Here is a 14,537-nt window from a genome sequence, read left to right as displayed (position 1 = left end):
ATGGACATAGTATTTTGTAGGGTAGTGCTGACATCGGTGGAAGGGGCAGGACTATTGAGGGGTATGCTTGTGATAACTACTCTGTGGAGTCAGAGACATTGCCAGCCATTGAGGATACCCTGTTGGAAGATCAGTTTCACTAACTGGAATGCCTTCAAACATTTGGTAATGTTTAATACCAACACAGTCAGCAAGGAGCCAATTAATGACACAGTTAAATACATTACAGAAAGTATTGTTCAAAAAGTAGAAATTTTAATTCTGAAGACATAAACGTGGTTTCCACTATTTCCAAAACCATGGTGGAATGCAGACTGCACGGCAGCAAGAAAAGCTCAAAACATAAGCTTTCAAATGTGCTCTCGAATAATGTTAGAGTCGGAAGTAATCTTGGATCTACTTTGCATTTTCCATCATCCAGACAGTGCCCCCTAAGCTCGTCTGGCACAAAGTCCAGAAAATGAAAGGTAAATGTGGATCACACACTACATCGATCCTTGAACATATTAGAGTTGCATACCAAGCTGCTATTGCAAACACTCTAGGGGAAAGGGGAGACATTTGCTAAAATGTCTGCTGAAACATCTTATTGCCCTGAGTTTCTAACACTTAAACTAAAAGTTGAAAAGCAGCATTTGAAGTTACCTTCAAATAACTGGGAGGCATACAATCAGCCTTTCACAGAATGGGAATTGAAAATATCTCTCTCTCTCTCTCTCTCTTTCTCTTTCTCTCTCTCCCCTCCCCCCAGACAAGTACTGTTGGGCCAGATGACATTCATTATGAGATAATCAGACATCTTTCATCGGAATCTATGGATTGGCCGCTCTATTTTTTCAACAGAATCTATCTTAATGCCCATTTCTAGACTCCTGGCATAAGGCAATTATGCTTGCCTTTCCCAAGTCAGGAAAGGATCTAAAATTTTTGAACATTTACCACCCAGCTGCTTTGACAAGCTGCTGCAAGGTTCTGGAAAGGATGGGCAGTGCCTGTCTCATGTGGTATTTAGAAGCAAATGACCTCCTATCCAAAGAACAATGTGGCTTCCAAAGGAACAGGTGAACACTTGACCATATAATAAGATTAGAAACATCTGTTCGAGATGCTTTCCTCAAATGCAAGCACTTAGTGTTAATCTTCTTTCATATGGTGTGATGTGGCTTGGAGATTTGGAATTTTAAGCATGTGATGTGGCTTGGAGATTTGAAATTTTAAAAGATTTCTATAATCTTGATATTAGGGGGTCATTTAGCCCTTTGTATTAAAATTTTTTGTGTGGGGGTCCATTCCTCTTCTGACCTTTTTTGCCAAGAGGAAGGAGTCCCGAAGGATCAGTTCTAAGTGTTACATTTTTTGCTGTCAAATTTAATTCTATTACTGAACAACTTCTTCCAACTGTAAACAGTGCTCTTTTTGTTGATCACTTTAGCATCTTTTCACTGTCATGCAACACGAGGTTATCAAAAGACAATTGTGGCATGAAAGACATGCCATTAACCATGTCAACTCTTGGGCGGTGGCTAATGGTTTCAGGTTCTCTTCTCAGAAGACAATTTGCATCAAATGTTGTAACAAACAAAATTGTCACCATTAAAGCATGGATCAACTTTAATGGTGCATGCAGGAGACTGGGGTTCGATTCCCCACCAGGGAGGTGGTTTTTTTTTGGCTCTGGTCGCGGAAGAGAACAGTTGGTGGATTTTTTGCTGCTGTAAAGGGATAAATATTTTTAATTTTTATCGTATTCTTTGTTAATTAACATAGTACATTGTGTTTTCCATAGATATTGAATAGGTCTAGTAGCGTTCGTTAGCTTCTTATTTTGAATTTAACCAGCGGGGTTTTTTTTTTTTTTTTTTTTTTTTTTTTTGAAGTTACGACTCCGGTGTTGCCGCCAATATTGTTGAACTAGCCACCATATTGTAGTCTATAAGAAATAGCTTAACGTGTGTGTATATATATATATATATATATCTGGAACTGAAAGTATAAAGTAAAACTAGATAGCATAATATGAAGCACTGTATTAGGAATCTGTTAGCTTATTATAGTATCAATTAATCAAAAATAGTATTACTTATTAAATTTCATTGTTAATTAAATTGTATTTAAACAGAAATCATGACCCAGACTAGAGCTGCGTAGCAAATATAACAGACTAGTGAGAGTGCTGTGACTCGGGGGAGAAAGGAAGGGGGCAATTCTCCAGTGCATCAGTCTAAAAAATGTGTGGAATGTTTGCCAACCTTTCTAAAACAGGACATGATCTGGAGGATGCCTTTGTGTATGCTAGGTGTCTAAAATGTCAAGAAATTAGGCACCAACTCAGCGTTCTGATGGAAGTTCATCAGGTGGTGCAATGTTGGTTACTGCATGTGGGCATGGACTTCTTCAGGGTATTGAGGTGTAGGGTAAATGCCCTTGAAGAAATTAATGAGGGGCCCGTCAAGCTCTCAGCTGCCGAACTCAATGGCAGAGCTCACTCCTGTGCATCAGGCAACATTGAGGCAATCTCCAAGGCAGAATGCACTGGTCTCAAAGGAACTAGTTATTGTTGGTGACTCTATTGTCAGGAAGATGGGAAATATACTATGCAAGAAGGATAGGTGGAACAGGACCAGAGTATGTCTGCCAGGGGCGAAAGTTGATAACTGGTAAATACCTAAATCCAATAATAATAAGTATTACGCTATCAAGTTTGTTATATGTATTATACTACACAGTTAAATTTATAAGTTTTAAATTGGTTACAGGCTTACTAGAAATAATTTCTTAGCTCAAACAAAAAAAAAAAAAAAAAAAAATAGTGATTAGAATCTTTGAGCTATTAATTTCCCATATTTAAAGCCATACAGTCCACTACTATGCACTACACTGCTAGTTACATGATATCATATTCACATCAAATCCCCAATACAGAAGCTGTATGAAGGGTAAAATTTGTTGCAGAGAGAAGTTGTGTGCTGCTAAGATTAGTGGAGAGCAGCACTTGTGAAAACAAAACTAGCCTGTTCTTCATTGGCATTCAAATTGTTTTTGTTAACCTGCTTGAGTCAATTTGAGCTGCTCCTAAAACACTTTACAATAGTGCAGTGCTGGAATTGGAAAGTATTGTGTTAATTTTAAATTCATAATTTTAATAATTGCATACATTAGATGTATTGAAAACATTTTATTTTATTTTTTGGAAAACTTCTTCATTAACGAATCAATTAATGATTCAGATCAAAAAGAAATGTGACAATTGAGAATACTCAAAATTATCATTTTTGTTTCTCTTATACATCTAATTTTTTTGCCAAAAAATCTGTCTTAGTATTCTTCAGCTATTTGTACCCCTGAAGCATTAATGACCAAATTGTATTGGCCAACCTGATCTGGTTCAGAGTTGTCCTGCACTTATGGAACAACTCTGAGCCAGATCAGGCTGCAGCCAAAACTGTGTTCTTCCAAACAGGCCCTTGCATTTGCTGTGTAGTAGGAATGGAGACAGACAGATTCCAGTCACCATCTACCAGAAGTTGCTAGAAAGTATTCCCAAAATGATTGAAACTTCATATGGGCTTAAGGCCACCCTGCTGTGTATTACAATTTTTGAATTGATATCTCTTTCCCACCACAGGCACCTTATTCATGTTTAGTCTCAGCAACTTGTTTTCTACATTCCTCTCAGTTATCACAAAATCATTTAGTCTCCTGTTAGAATTTAATATACTTCTGGCATCCCCATCCCTAAAAAATTTCTCTTGTCTAAACATGGATGCAATTTTTTTTTTTTTTTTTTTTTTTTGTCAGCAACCTGAGCAGGATTATCAACAGTTAATCCATCCGTATCTTGTGGAACAATGTGATTTGTCCCATTCCTCCTATTATTTACATAAGTAAAGAAATCTTTACTACTTTTTTTCTCTGTCAGTCTTCTTCTAATCTTCCTTAGCTTGCTTTAACACCCTTTGTGATTTTATTGCAGACTAGAATGTACCTACTCTAAGTTTCTGTAGCCCCTGATAATTTGTATGCATTCCATGTATATTTCTTCTCTTCAGCTCATCTGACATCCATTTAGGTCTAACCCTTAAATAGCATCTCATAGTTAGAATAAAAAGCCTGGTAGCTTCTATGATTATTTCCCCAAATGCTTCCCATTTGTAATTTATTGCTCATCATCATCATCCATTGGTCTTGCTGAAATTAATTTAAAAACTGTCTGAGACCATTATTGGTATTAGTAGCGACATATTACATTAGAAAGCAAGCTTATAAGGCATCAACCAAAAAGGAAAAAAAAAAAACGAAAACTTCCCACATCACCTGTTCATCCACTCCAATAATTTTTCTAGTTCTTCCTTGAATTTATTAAAACTGTTGTCCGCTTCCACAACAATAGATGGAAGTTTGTTCCAACAATCAACCACTCACTGGCTGAAGGCAAACCTCAACACGTCTATCCTGCTACCATGCAAAAGCAAATGCCCTTCCCTTTCCCCCCTCAACACTAGTTACATCTTTAATTAAATCATACAAATATATTGTGCAATCAGTTTATGTGTGGTAACATGGAAGTTCAGGTAATTATTTGTTTTGCACTTTTATAGGATAAGTCTTTTAGAATTTTGTCCAACTGTAATAGCATGCCAATCTACATTATATGATTTCTTTTTCTGATATATATGATATCAGGTAACTATAAATAATCTGAGCTATGCTTTCTAAGCTGTAGTCTTTGTTTAGGTTCCTAGAGTTACAGAGCAGTGGAAGAAAGAATGAAATTAGGCTACATTACAGTCATTGGAATGTTGTTCGTGTAGAAACATTTCCTTATCATCTGGCAGATAACAGTTGGCATCAGGTGGCTCTGACACTAAGTGGAAGTAAAATTGAGTTATTTATCGATTGTAATCCAATATTTAAGCGCATTGTTCATGAGGTTGACAGGAATTTTACTGGGCGAAATTTATCACTTTGGCTGGGACAAAGGAATTTTAGGCATTTTCTTTTTAAGGTAAGTTGCCAACTAGTTTCTATGCAAATTTCCTGAGTTTTAGTTGACCTTGGAGTTTTAAAATATTTGCCAAATTTTACTGCATAAAGGAAGCAGTTGTAAACTTTGTGTGGGAAACAATACAATTGATTTCCATATTCATCAACTCTGTCAATTATATCTCTGTTTGAAACTGATATGGTGTACATATGTTAACATATTTTATGCAGTAGTTTCAAGGTGATTGTAAATTGAGAGAGTTTAAGGACATCATAGCAAATGTAGGAATGACTAATTTCATAAACAAACACACTATACAGAATTGTGGTATCGTAGCCAAGTGGGCAGGAGCGGGAGTGCAGTAGCACACGCTCTTTGAGTAGACCGGGGTTCAAGCCCCTGACTGCTGAATACGGTCGATCTGCCAACCCGGACTGGACCAGCGTGGCAGATTATGGTCCATTTCCCTCAGCATGAATTGTTGAGGAGGCTTCCGTCCTGCAGTGGGTTGATAATGGCTGCACTTTACTTTTACACATTTCACTTTCATATATTTTGGTGCAATGGGACTCTTTTTTTTTTTTCTAATTTGGATAAAAGTTAATAACTTAAAATAAGCATAATCAACTTTTTATCTACTGAAGGAGCCATAATGCTCTGAAACATGTGCAATAGCATAATGCACTGCAGAATCATAATTGAAGTATTTAGTGATGATTCCATTGTACAATGTTTGTTTATCAACCTTTTCTTGTGTTATGATTAGTATTAGAATGATTCCAATATGTTTCTATTTAATAAAAAAAAAAAAAAAAAAAAAAAAAAAACAGGATAGCAGAAGGTTTAGGAGTTGTAACAGATTTTTTTAGGTACCAAACAGGAGATCTTTACTTGATTTTTAAATTTGAATTATACGCTAAACATTCAGTGAAATTGAATGTTTAACATAATTCAAATTATGACATTTGATTACTGCAAAATCATTTATTTCATATAATAAAATGTCAAATTTACTCAGTACTTACCAGTATTGTAGAAAGCTTCAGATTTTCCAAGGTAAATCAGTGTCAAAAACAGCAGTATTTAATAAGTGTGTGTGTGTGTGTGTGTGCGTGCGTGTGTGCGCCAGAAAGTAAACTAGGATTTCCTACAAGTAGTGTTAAATGTCACTGTGGTTGTATCTTGCTACTAGATTAGAAGCTCTTAATGAATAACTTGACCAGCTATGCTGACTCTGACCTGCTGAAATATTCTCCACTCAGTTATTTCAAGACAACAGCTTATCAGAGCAGTGAATTCATTGCTGAACCTCTGTAACAGCAGAACACAATGTTCCACAGTTTATTCTTAAGTGTTTAAGCCCTTATATACCACAAACCCATCCTATAATGCAATCTTGAAAATCATTCTTCATATCTGAATGGAACACCTATTTAATCAGGCCATTTGAAAAACTACTGGACTCAACAAAGAGTAAACATTTTCAACCAATCTCTAATGCATCAAGCCTGCTTTCCATACTGACTATCCACCTGCTACCACATAAACTGTAAGCCATCTCATTATTATTATTAGCTATATGGTGCATGGAAGCCTGCGGCTTATGCTACATCAGCCAAAAAAAAAAGGTTATATTCATTATGCACTAACAAATCACTCCACAACTACCAATCTGTTTGCAACAAGTAGCATCTACCCTGTCTGCCTTTGCACATACAGAGGAGCTCACAATCACCTATTTAGACATTGAGGCAGAGGCAGTATTTGATGTAGTTCAAGCATCTACATTCCAGAGTCTCACTGTAACATTTTGAGACTGCCTGTTTTTCTTCTCGTCTCTCCTTTGCAACAGAATTATTCAGCTTAACGCAAATGGAAAAGTCAGGTCTTTAGGGGCATTGGCACTGGGGTCCCTCAGTGAGGAGTTTTCTGAGTTAATATCCATGGCAGTCATTGCATCACTGAATTCATAACAGCCAAGATTTCCTTAGTTATGCTGATGTTTTAAAGATTTTCGTCCCAGTTTGGATTACATTGGTCTCAATCAGTGGATTGACACTGATGTAATCCATATTGGCGATCATTGATCAGATGGAAGGTTTCCAGATAGTTTAAGAGTTGGCGAGTAATTGATTTTTCTAGTTCTTTAGAAAGAGTAGAAGTACGTGCAATGGTACATTAATTGTATGGGAGGAATTTGTCACCCTTTTTTGGAACTGGCTGAATATGAGCAAATTTACAAGTAGCAGGAAAAACACCAATGGAATAAGAAAATGTAAAAAGGTGACACAGAACTCAGGAGCACAGGTTTTGAGAACAAGTGAAGAAATACCCTCTGGATCAGGATTTCTTGGCATCATGACTGTTCAAAGTTCTTCTCACATCCTTTTGACAGAAGGCCACCGGAGACATTATATGGAGTGTAAAGTGTGTTAGTTGTCTGACGATTAGCATTAGTAGAGGCATATGATGCAAGAAAGCAAGCTTATTCAGCATCAGCCAAAAAAAAAAAAAAAAAAACACACCACTCCCATTTCACCCCTCCGTTCATTCGAAATACCTGTCCAGTTGAGCCTTAAATTTGTTTAGGCTATCAACTTCAACAACAAATGATGGAAGTCGGTTCCACCAACCAACCACCCGCTGGCCAAAGGCAAATTTCCGCACATCTATCCGACATCCGTCCTTCCTCAATTTGAATTTATGCCCTCTGAGGTGATTATTCTGAGCAAGAGGAAGAATCCCATTGGCATTGAGCATGCTCAAACCATTCAAAGCCTTATACACCTGTATCAGATCACCTCGCCGGTGCGTAGTCTCCAGACTCTGTAATTTGCAAAACTTAAGCCTTTCTTCGTAAGAGCAACCCTTTGTTCCATTCACTAATCTTGTTGCCCTTCTCTGTACCCGTTCCAGCAGCTCTACATCCTTCTTGAAATGAGGCTTCCAGACCTGTATACAGTACTCAAGATGTGGCCTAACCATTGCCTTATACAAGGGAATAATCACCTCCTTATCCCTGCTAGAAAAATTCCTGTATATCATTGACAAGACACCATGAGATACCAGGGGTTTCCCCCATCTCCGCATTGTATTCTTTGTGAAGTGATGCAGAACTCTGTGTGTGGAGGCCAGAGATTTAAAGTGTGTGAGGAGTCGTCTGTTGTGTAGCATTGTTCTGTTGTTTCTCTGACCATTTAGCCGTTGGGACCCACCGTTGCCCACATTTTGCCACGAGGAGGCAGGTCAGGCACCCAGTAGATTATTTAAATACTCTGGCAGGCTCCACCACCTAATTTCCAAGGATTCAGTGGCAAGCCTAAGAAAAAAAAAAAAGTGTACACTAGAATTTAGATGTTGATTAGAATTTGGCGGCATTGTTAAGGGGTGTACTCAGTCGGTTTAGTGAGAGAATGGGGGAAGACTGAAGACTAGGGGAAAAACAGATAGAAGAATAGGGACGATAGAGTAGGCATCCCCAAAGAGGTCAGTTGAGACGAGCCCTACTAGGCAAAGCATGGGGGTAGGCAGAGAGGAGACAGAGACCTGTATCCTCCCTCCCTTGCCCAGGGATGGGGTTTTAAGGAGAACCGGGTTAGAGTACCCAGTTTAGATCGCCAATGGTGTGTTGGCAGCAAAGCTGCAGAATGTCTTTGTCGGTGTCATGTACAAGTAGTGTCAAATCCAGTATGTGGAGTGTACTGGGAATGGTAGGAGATAGTTTATTGATCGTAAATATAAAAGTTAGAAGAAGAGCAGGATGCAAGCAGGTAAGCTTTATCTCCAGCTGAAGCATCAATAGAACATCAAAGGCAGGAGTTTTAATGGAGGTGGGAGTATGGATGGGCAAAATTTGCAGCCAATTGCTTTGATGAGGGAAGACAATGCTCAACCTACCATTGTACAAGAAGTGGCTAATAGTTTATTTTTTTTGGGAAGAAACCAGAATGCTTGGCTATCATTAGGGCAAGAAGCAAGTCTCTACTCTTATCATGTTCAAAATGTAGTTTGGTCTAATTAATAATTGCTTTACAATTGTTGCAAGCTTTGGTTTCAGCAGAAAATGAACCTGGAGATTTGGTTCCAAGCCAACTGTGATATGCAGCATTCTTGTCTTAGCATATTTATTGAAAAATCAAGGTTGAGATAAAGGACAATATTTTAAGGTGGAGTGTTAAATAAAGGATTTCATCCCTACAATAATAATTTTGCTGACACAATCTGAGCAAACATTAACATCGGAATATTTAAAACAGTAATCCAACCAAGGAAAAGAATAGAAGTCTCACAGGTCATCCCAATTTGCATTCTTGTAATGCCAAACAATGTTGAGGCTGAGAATGGTCATGAGAGAAAGACTCCATTGGAGAAGAGACTGTCACTAAGTTGCAATCTGAGGTACCTAGAGGACCACTCACCTTGACAATGTATTTAGAATGGAATTGCAAAAGCCTCAACATCTTGACCAGCTGGATCAGTTTGACTAGAAAACTGAACCCAGCTGGAGTTGATATGGTATACCTTTAATACATTATTCACAGAAGCCTTGGATGTATATATACCAGGAGTGGCCAACTTAATTTGTGATGCAATCTGTTTTTTTCCTTCAAAATGTGCCGCGATCTACCATCGCAAAAATTTCATTGCACAAGGTGCACAAATCGAGGGATGACTGTATATTTAAAATTCGTCGTGATCGACCGAAATTAAATCCGCGATTGACTGGTAGATCGAGATCGACTCATTGGCCACCCCTGGTATATACCATTAAAAAATACTCCATGAGGAGGATTCCAACTTGAATGAATAATGAAGTTGGCAGATTACTTGAGCAGAAAAAGATGGCATGGTAAAGTTACAGAGCAATAAAAAATACTGAAGCCTATAACATCTACAAATTGATCTGTAATGGTGCCACAGCAAAGTTTAGGCTGGCAAAGAGTAGGGATAAGGAATTCTTTGCATAAATAAATACAGAGAAGAGAAGGACAAACCAGGTCAGACCCTTATGTAATGGATGTGGGATAGTATTAGATACCCCAGCTGATGTTGCAGATGAATTCAACAGTTACTTTGCATCGATATTTACAGAAGAAAAAAACCTTTTATATCAATGAGAAATTATGGGTGTGAAGTTGAAACATATGTAATTAATGATATTGAAATTTCACATGATTATTTAATGAAAAAACTTTTCAAACCTACAGGCAAATAAGGCTCCTGAGGTTGATGGCGTATACACTATAATTTTAAGGGAGGTGGCAAATGAATGCATCGAACCATTAAGGCTAATTATGAGAGCATTACTGGACTTGGGAGAGATTCTATTGGATTGGAAAAGTGCCAATGTATTTCCAATACATAAAAGTGGTTCTATGAGTGTAGTGGGAAAGTACTGACCGGTCAGTCTAATTTCAGTAGTAGGGAAAATCATGGAGGCAATGATCAAGGGTGGAATTCAGGATCATTTGGATAGAAATGGAATTATGAATGATATGCAGCATGGTTTTGTTAAAGGACAATCATGTTTAACAAATCTGGTTAGCTATTTTGAGAGAGTCACTAATGAGCTGGATTTAGGGAATAATTTCGACATTGTTTATTTGGATTTCAGAAAAGCATTTGACTCGCTCCCATATCAGTAGTTACTTTGTAAAATGGTTATTCCTCAGATCAGATTGGGTTAATATAAGAATTGGGATCCCCAAGAATCAGTATTGGCACCACTGTTGTTTTTGATTTTCTTAAATGACTTCAATGAAGGAATGGAGGGCATGATGTCTAAATTTGAAGTTGATGTAAAGATTGGTAGAGTAGTTAATGATCACTGCCAAGCAGAGCTTCTTCAGAGTGACCTAGATAGACTTCAGGGATGGTCAGAAAAGTGGCAGCTATGCTTTAATCCAGCAAAACACATAGTCTTACACCTGGGGAACATTAACTGTGTATAGCTTATACACTTGAAGTTGAACTAAAGTCAGTAGTGGAAAAAAAGGGACTTGGGTGTTATGATATTCAGACATGAATTCTTCAAGCATTGAATACAGGTTTCAAGGAAGGCCCATGATGTCCTGTTGATTTATTGAACATTTGCTAGTAGAGATAAGGATGTTATAATCCCATTATATAAAGCTATTGTTAGACCACACTTGGAATACTCTGTTCAAGTTTGGAGGCCACACCTAAAAAAATACATTGAGCTTTTTGAAAGGGTCCAGAGACTGATAACTTGCTTGATGAGATCAGCAAAAGGATGCCCTTATGAGGAAAGACTTTGAATACATGGGTTGCAAAGCTTGGAAACTATTTACCTTAGAGGAGACTTGATTGAGGTGCTTAAGGCTCTGAGAGACAATAGTGAAATGAATGAAAATGAAATTTTCAAGGTTATATATGATTCTTGAACTAGGGGCCATAAATTCAAGTTTCGGGGGGAGATATTTAGATTGGATTACAGGAAGTTTCATTTTAGCCAGCAACTTAAAAATTACTGGAATAAGTTGCCTACATGGGTGGTAGAGGCTGTCAGTTTGGGGAAATTCAAAGGTCAACTGGATGGAGGAGACAAATGCATAGGTTGTCTATTTCCTTTCTTTTATTATTATTATTTTTTTATTATTATTTTATTCTTTTTTTGTTGTTTTTTTTTTTTTTTGCATCATATGGCCATTACTAATATTGCCAAGGAAAATTACTTCCCTTTTATAAAAGTTGGACTACAGTAAGTCAAGTTTCAAAGAAAGTCAATTTCAATTTCATCAAGACACAGTCGCATTAATTCAAATCTTGATCTAGATAACTGGATGGACTACATTTCAAGATTCAATACCAATTCCGCCTCTGCTGAAATTCCTCTCCCAAACTTCCAATTTGCTCCTACTGATGACCTTTCCATAATTTCCATCACAAGACAGCAACTGATATATGCTATTAACTCCCTGCGACCATCTAGTACCGCAGGCCGTGATAAGATACCTCATTTCATAATTAAATGCCTTAGCCCCTATATTCTAGATGCATTACTCTCAATCTGCAACTCTATTCTTTCCACACGAGTTTTCCCTGCTCAGTGGAATGAATACTCTGAGGCCACTGCCTAAGGTTAAAGCACCAACAAGCCTAAAAGATTTCAGACCAATCTCAACTTCTTCCACCCTCCTCAAACTTCTAGAAAAGGTACTCCTTCCGGCATTAAACAAACAGTTGATGCCACAGAAGCCGAAACAGTTCCATTTCGCAGTTGAAAATAGATCCACCATAACAAACCTCATGGCCGCACAGACATCAATTCTTCAAGCCTTCGAAACTAAATCTGAATTAGCTATAGTGTACGCTGACATTGAAGCTGCTTTTGACAGCCTAGACGTCACAGCCCTTCTCAGACTCCTGCAATTCTTCTTCAGGATTAATGGAGACCTACTAGCTTTCCTCACTGCCTTATTGAAAAATAGAAGTGTCCACCTCACTTTGAAGAAAACCCACTTTACAAGAAAAATTAATGCAGGAGTCCCTCAAGGTGGTGTCCTGTCTGGCCTTCTCTTCTCAGCAATTCTGATTCCTTTCATGAGTCATCGTGATGATGCTCTAATATATGCCGACGATATAAAGTTTCTTACCTTAATCCCACCGTCTGCAAACCCAATGGAAATTACGTCTTCCATCACAGAGAACTTGACCACTCTTTCAACTTACATGAAGATGTTTGGATTAAACCTTAACCCCTTCAAAATCTGCAATAATGACTTACTCATTGAAACAGCAACCAACAATAATTCAACCTTCAGTTTTAGGTACTCTAATTCCAGTGGTTACCTGCCATAAAGATCTCGGGGTATATTTTGATCTGAAGCTGAAATTTAATGATCACACAGAATACCTCCAGAAGCATTTTAACACCCTACGCTGGAGCGCGAAACAACACTTACTTCATTCCAACGATGCCGCAACCACTACCAGATATCTTCAAGCCACTGTTTATCTGGCTATTTTATATGCTGCTGAAATTTGGGCATCTGCGTCGCCTTCACTTCAAAAACCGGTGTTCTCGTGTGAATACTGGACCCTGAAATGGGCCACAAATAAGCATCGCCGACCCCCTCAATTGAGAACAACTGACATGGCTGAGCAGCTAAATGTACCCAGGATCCCGAGGTTAATTGACAGCAGGTGTTTAATGACTTCAGTAAAAATGTACACAGGAGTAATAAACGCCCCAAACATCTGGGATTTCTGTTAGTGGCACAATCCTACGCCATCCTTGAGGTCAGAGCCCACACTAATCCTCAAATACAACCGGTTGAAACTGTGTAGTCGGTTCCTACCTGCCCAGGCACTCCCCAAAATTCAGGCACTGCTCCGTCTTGGAGTCGACCTTCAGAAATTAGCTACCGACTACAAATACCGTCACATGCTCCTCGAGTGGATTCCATCTGTGGAACTGGGATAATTTCCTCCATATGACGTTTAGTCCTCATTTTTCATTATTACAATTTACATGTTTGTAACTCATAATTTACATGTTTGTAACTCATAATTTACATGTTTGTAACTCTTAATTTCCATGTAACGGTGATTTTTTTCCTTTTTGCAAATTAATTTCATTTATAATTTCATTTATAATGTAAAACTCCTGGCCATGTCGCCGTGTTGAGTATTATTGTCTCTAGTACATGTCCTGTACTTATTAGCAATAAAGAATTTATTTATTTATTTAATTGTGCAACCAGATATGAAGTTTTCTGAGCAGTGCAGACAGGCTGCAAGAGTAGCTAGCTTGTGGTGTCTTGTCAATAATATACAGGAATTTTGCTAGCAGGGATAAGGTGGTGATTGTCCCCTTATATAAGGCAATGGTCAAGCCACACCTTGTATACTGTATACAGATCTGGAGGCCTCATTTTAAGAAAGATGTAGAGCTGCTGGAATGAGTACAGAGAAGGGCAATGAGATTGGTGAGTGGAACACAGGGTTGAAGTTACCAAGAAAGGCTTAAGTTCTGCAAATTGCAAGTTCTGGAGACTAGGCATGTGTGAGGTGATCTAATTGAGGTGTATAAGGTCTTGAATGGTTTGAGCAGATCACTGCTAATGGGATTCTTCCTCTTGCTCAGATTACTCACCTGAGGGGACATAAATTAAAGGAAAGACAATCGTAGAATATATGTGTGGAAATTTGCAATCAGTCGTGGAGGTCAACAACTTGAATAAGTTCAAGGCAGAACTAGACAAACATTTGGAGTGAATGGATGGGTGAAATTGGAGGGTTTTTTTTTTTTTTTTGGCTGATACTATATAAGCTTGCTTTCTTTCATCATATGCCTTTGCTAATGCTAACAGATGAATTTTACAGAATGGATAGAGATTTTAAGCCAGAGGAGATTCCAAATTAGTAAGTTTCTGACAAAAATATTAGAATTTACATCTGCATAAGTACTACCTTTGAAGTGAAAGGAATTGTACAGTTAATAATTAGGACAACTGAGACGCTGTGGTTGAAGCAACTGAGAATTTGAATTCTGTCATAAAATGTAAGTGGTACTTGGCAGATTATAAGT

At 37.9% G+C, this 14,537-nt stretch overlaps 1 protein-coding gene across 1 annotated transcript in view; it reads left to right on the top strand.

The window, feature by feature from the left end:
• LOC150084486 (protein kinase C-binding protein NELL1-like) overlaps positions 1-14,537 on the top strand; it is a 512,402-nt gene that overhangs the window by 227,553 nt on the left and 270,312 nt on the right. The window contains exon 5 of the mRNA XM_090375239.1: positions 4,735-5,005. Within this exon, the coding sequence (XP_090231365.1) occupies positions 4,735-5,005 (271 nt within the window). The remainder of the gene's footprint in view (positions 1-4,734; positions 5,006-14,537) is intronic.

The sequence above is a fragment of the Mastigoproctus giganteus genome, chromosome 6, assembly GCF_048544385.1.
Source record: "Mastigoproctus giganteus isolate SK-2022 chromosome 6, ASM4854438v1, whole genome shotgun sequence".
NCBI lineage: Eukaryota > Metazoa > Arthropoda > Arachnida > Uropygi > Thelyphonidae > Mastigoproctus > Mastigoproctus giganteus.
The sequence above is the reverse complement of the archived record's forward strand: the minus strand, read 5'-3'. Positions and strand labels throughout refer to the sequence as shown.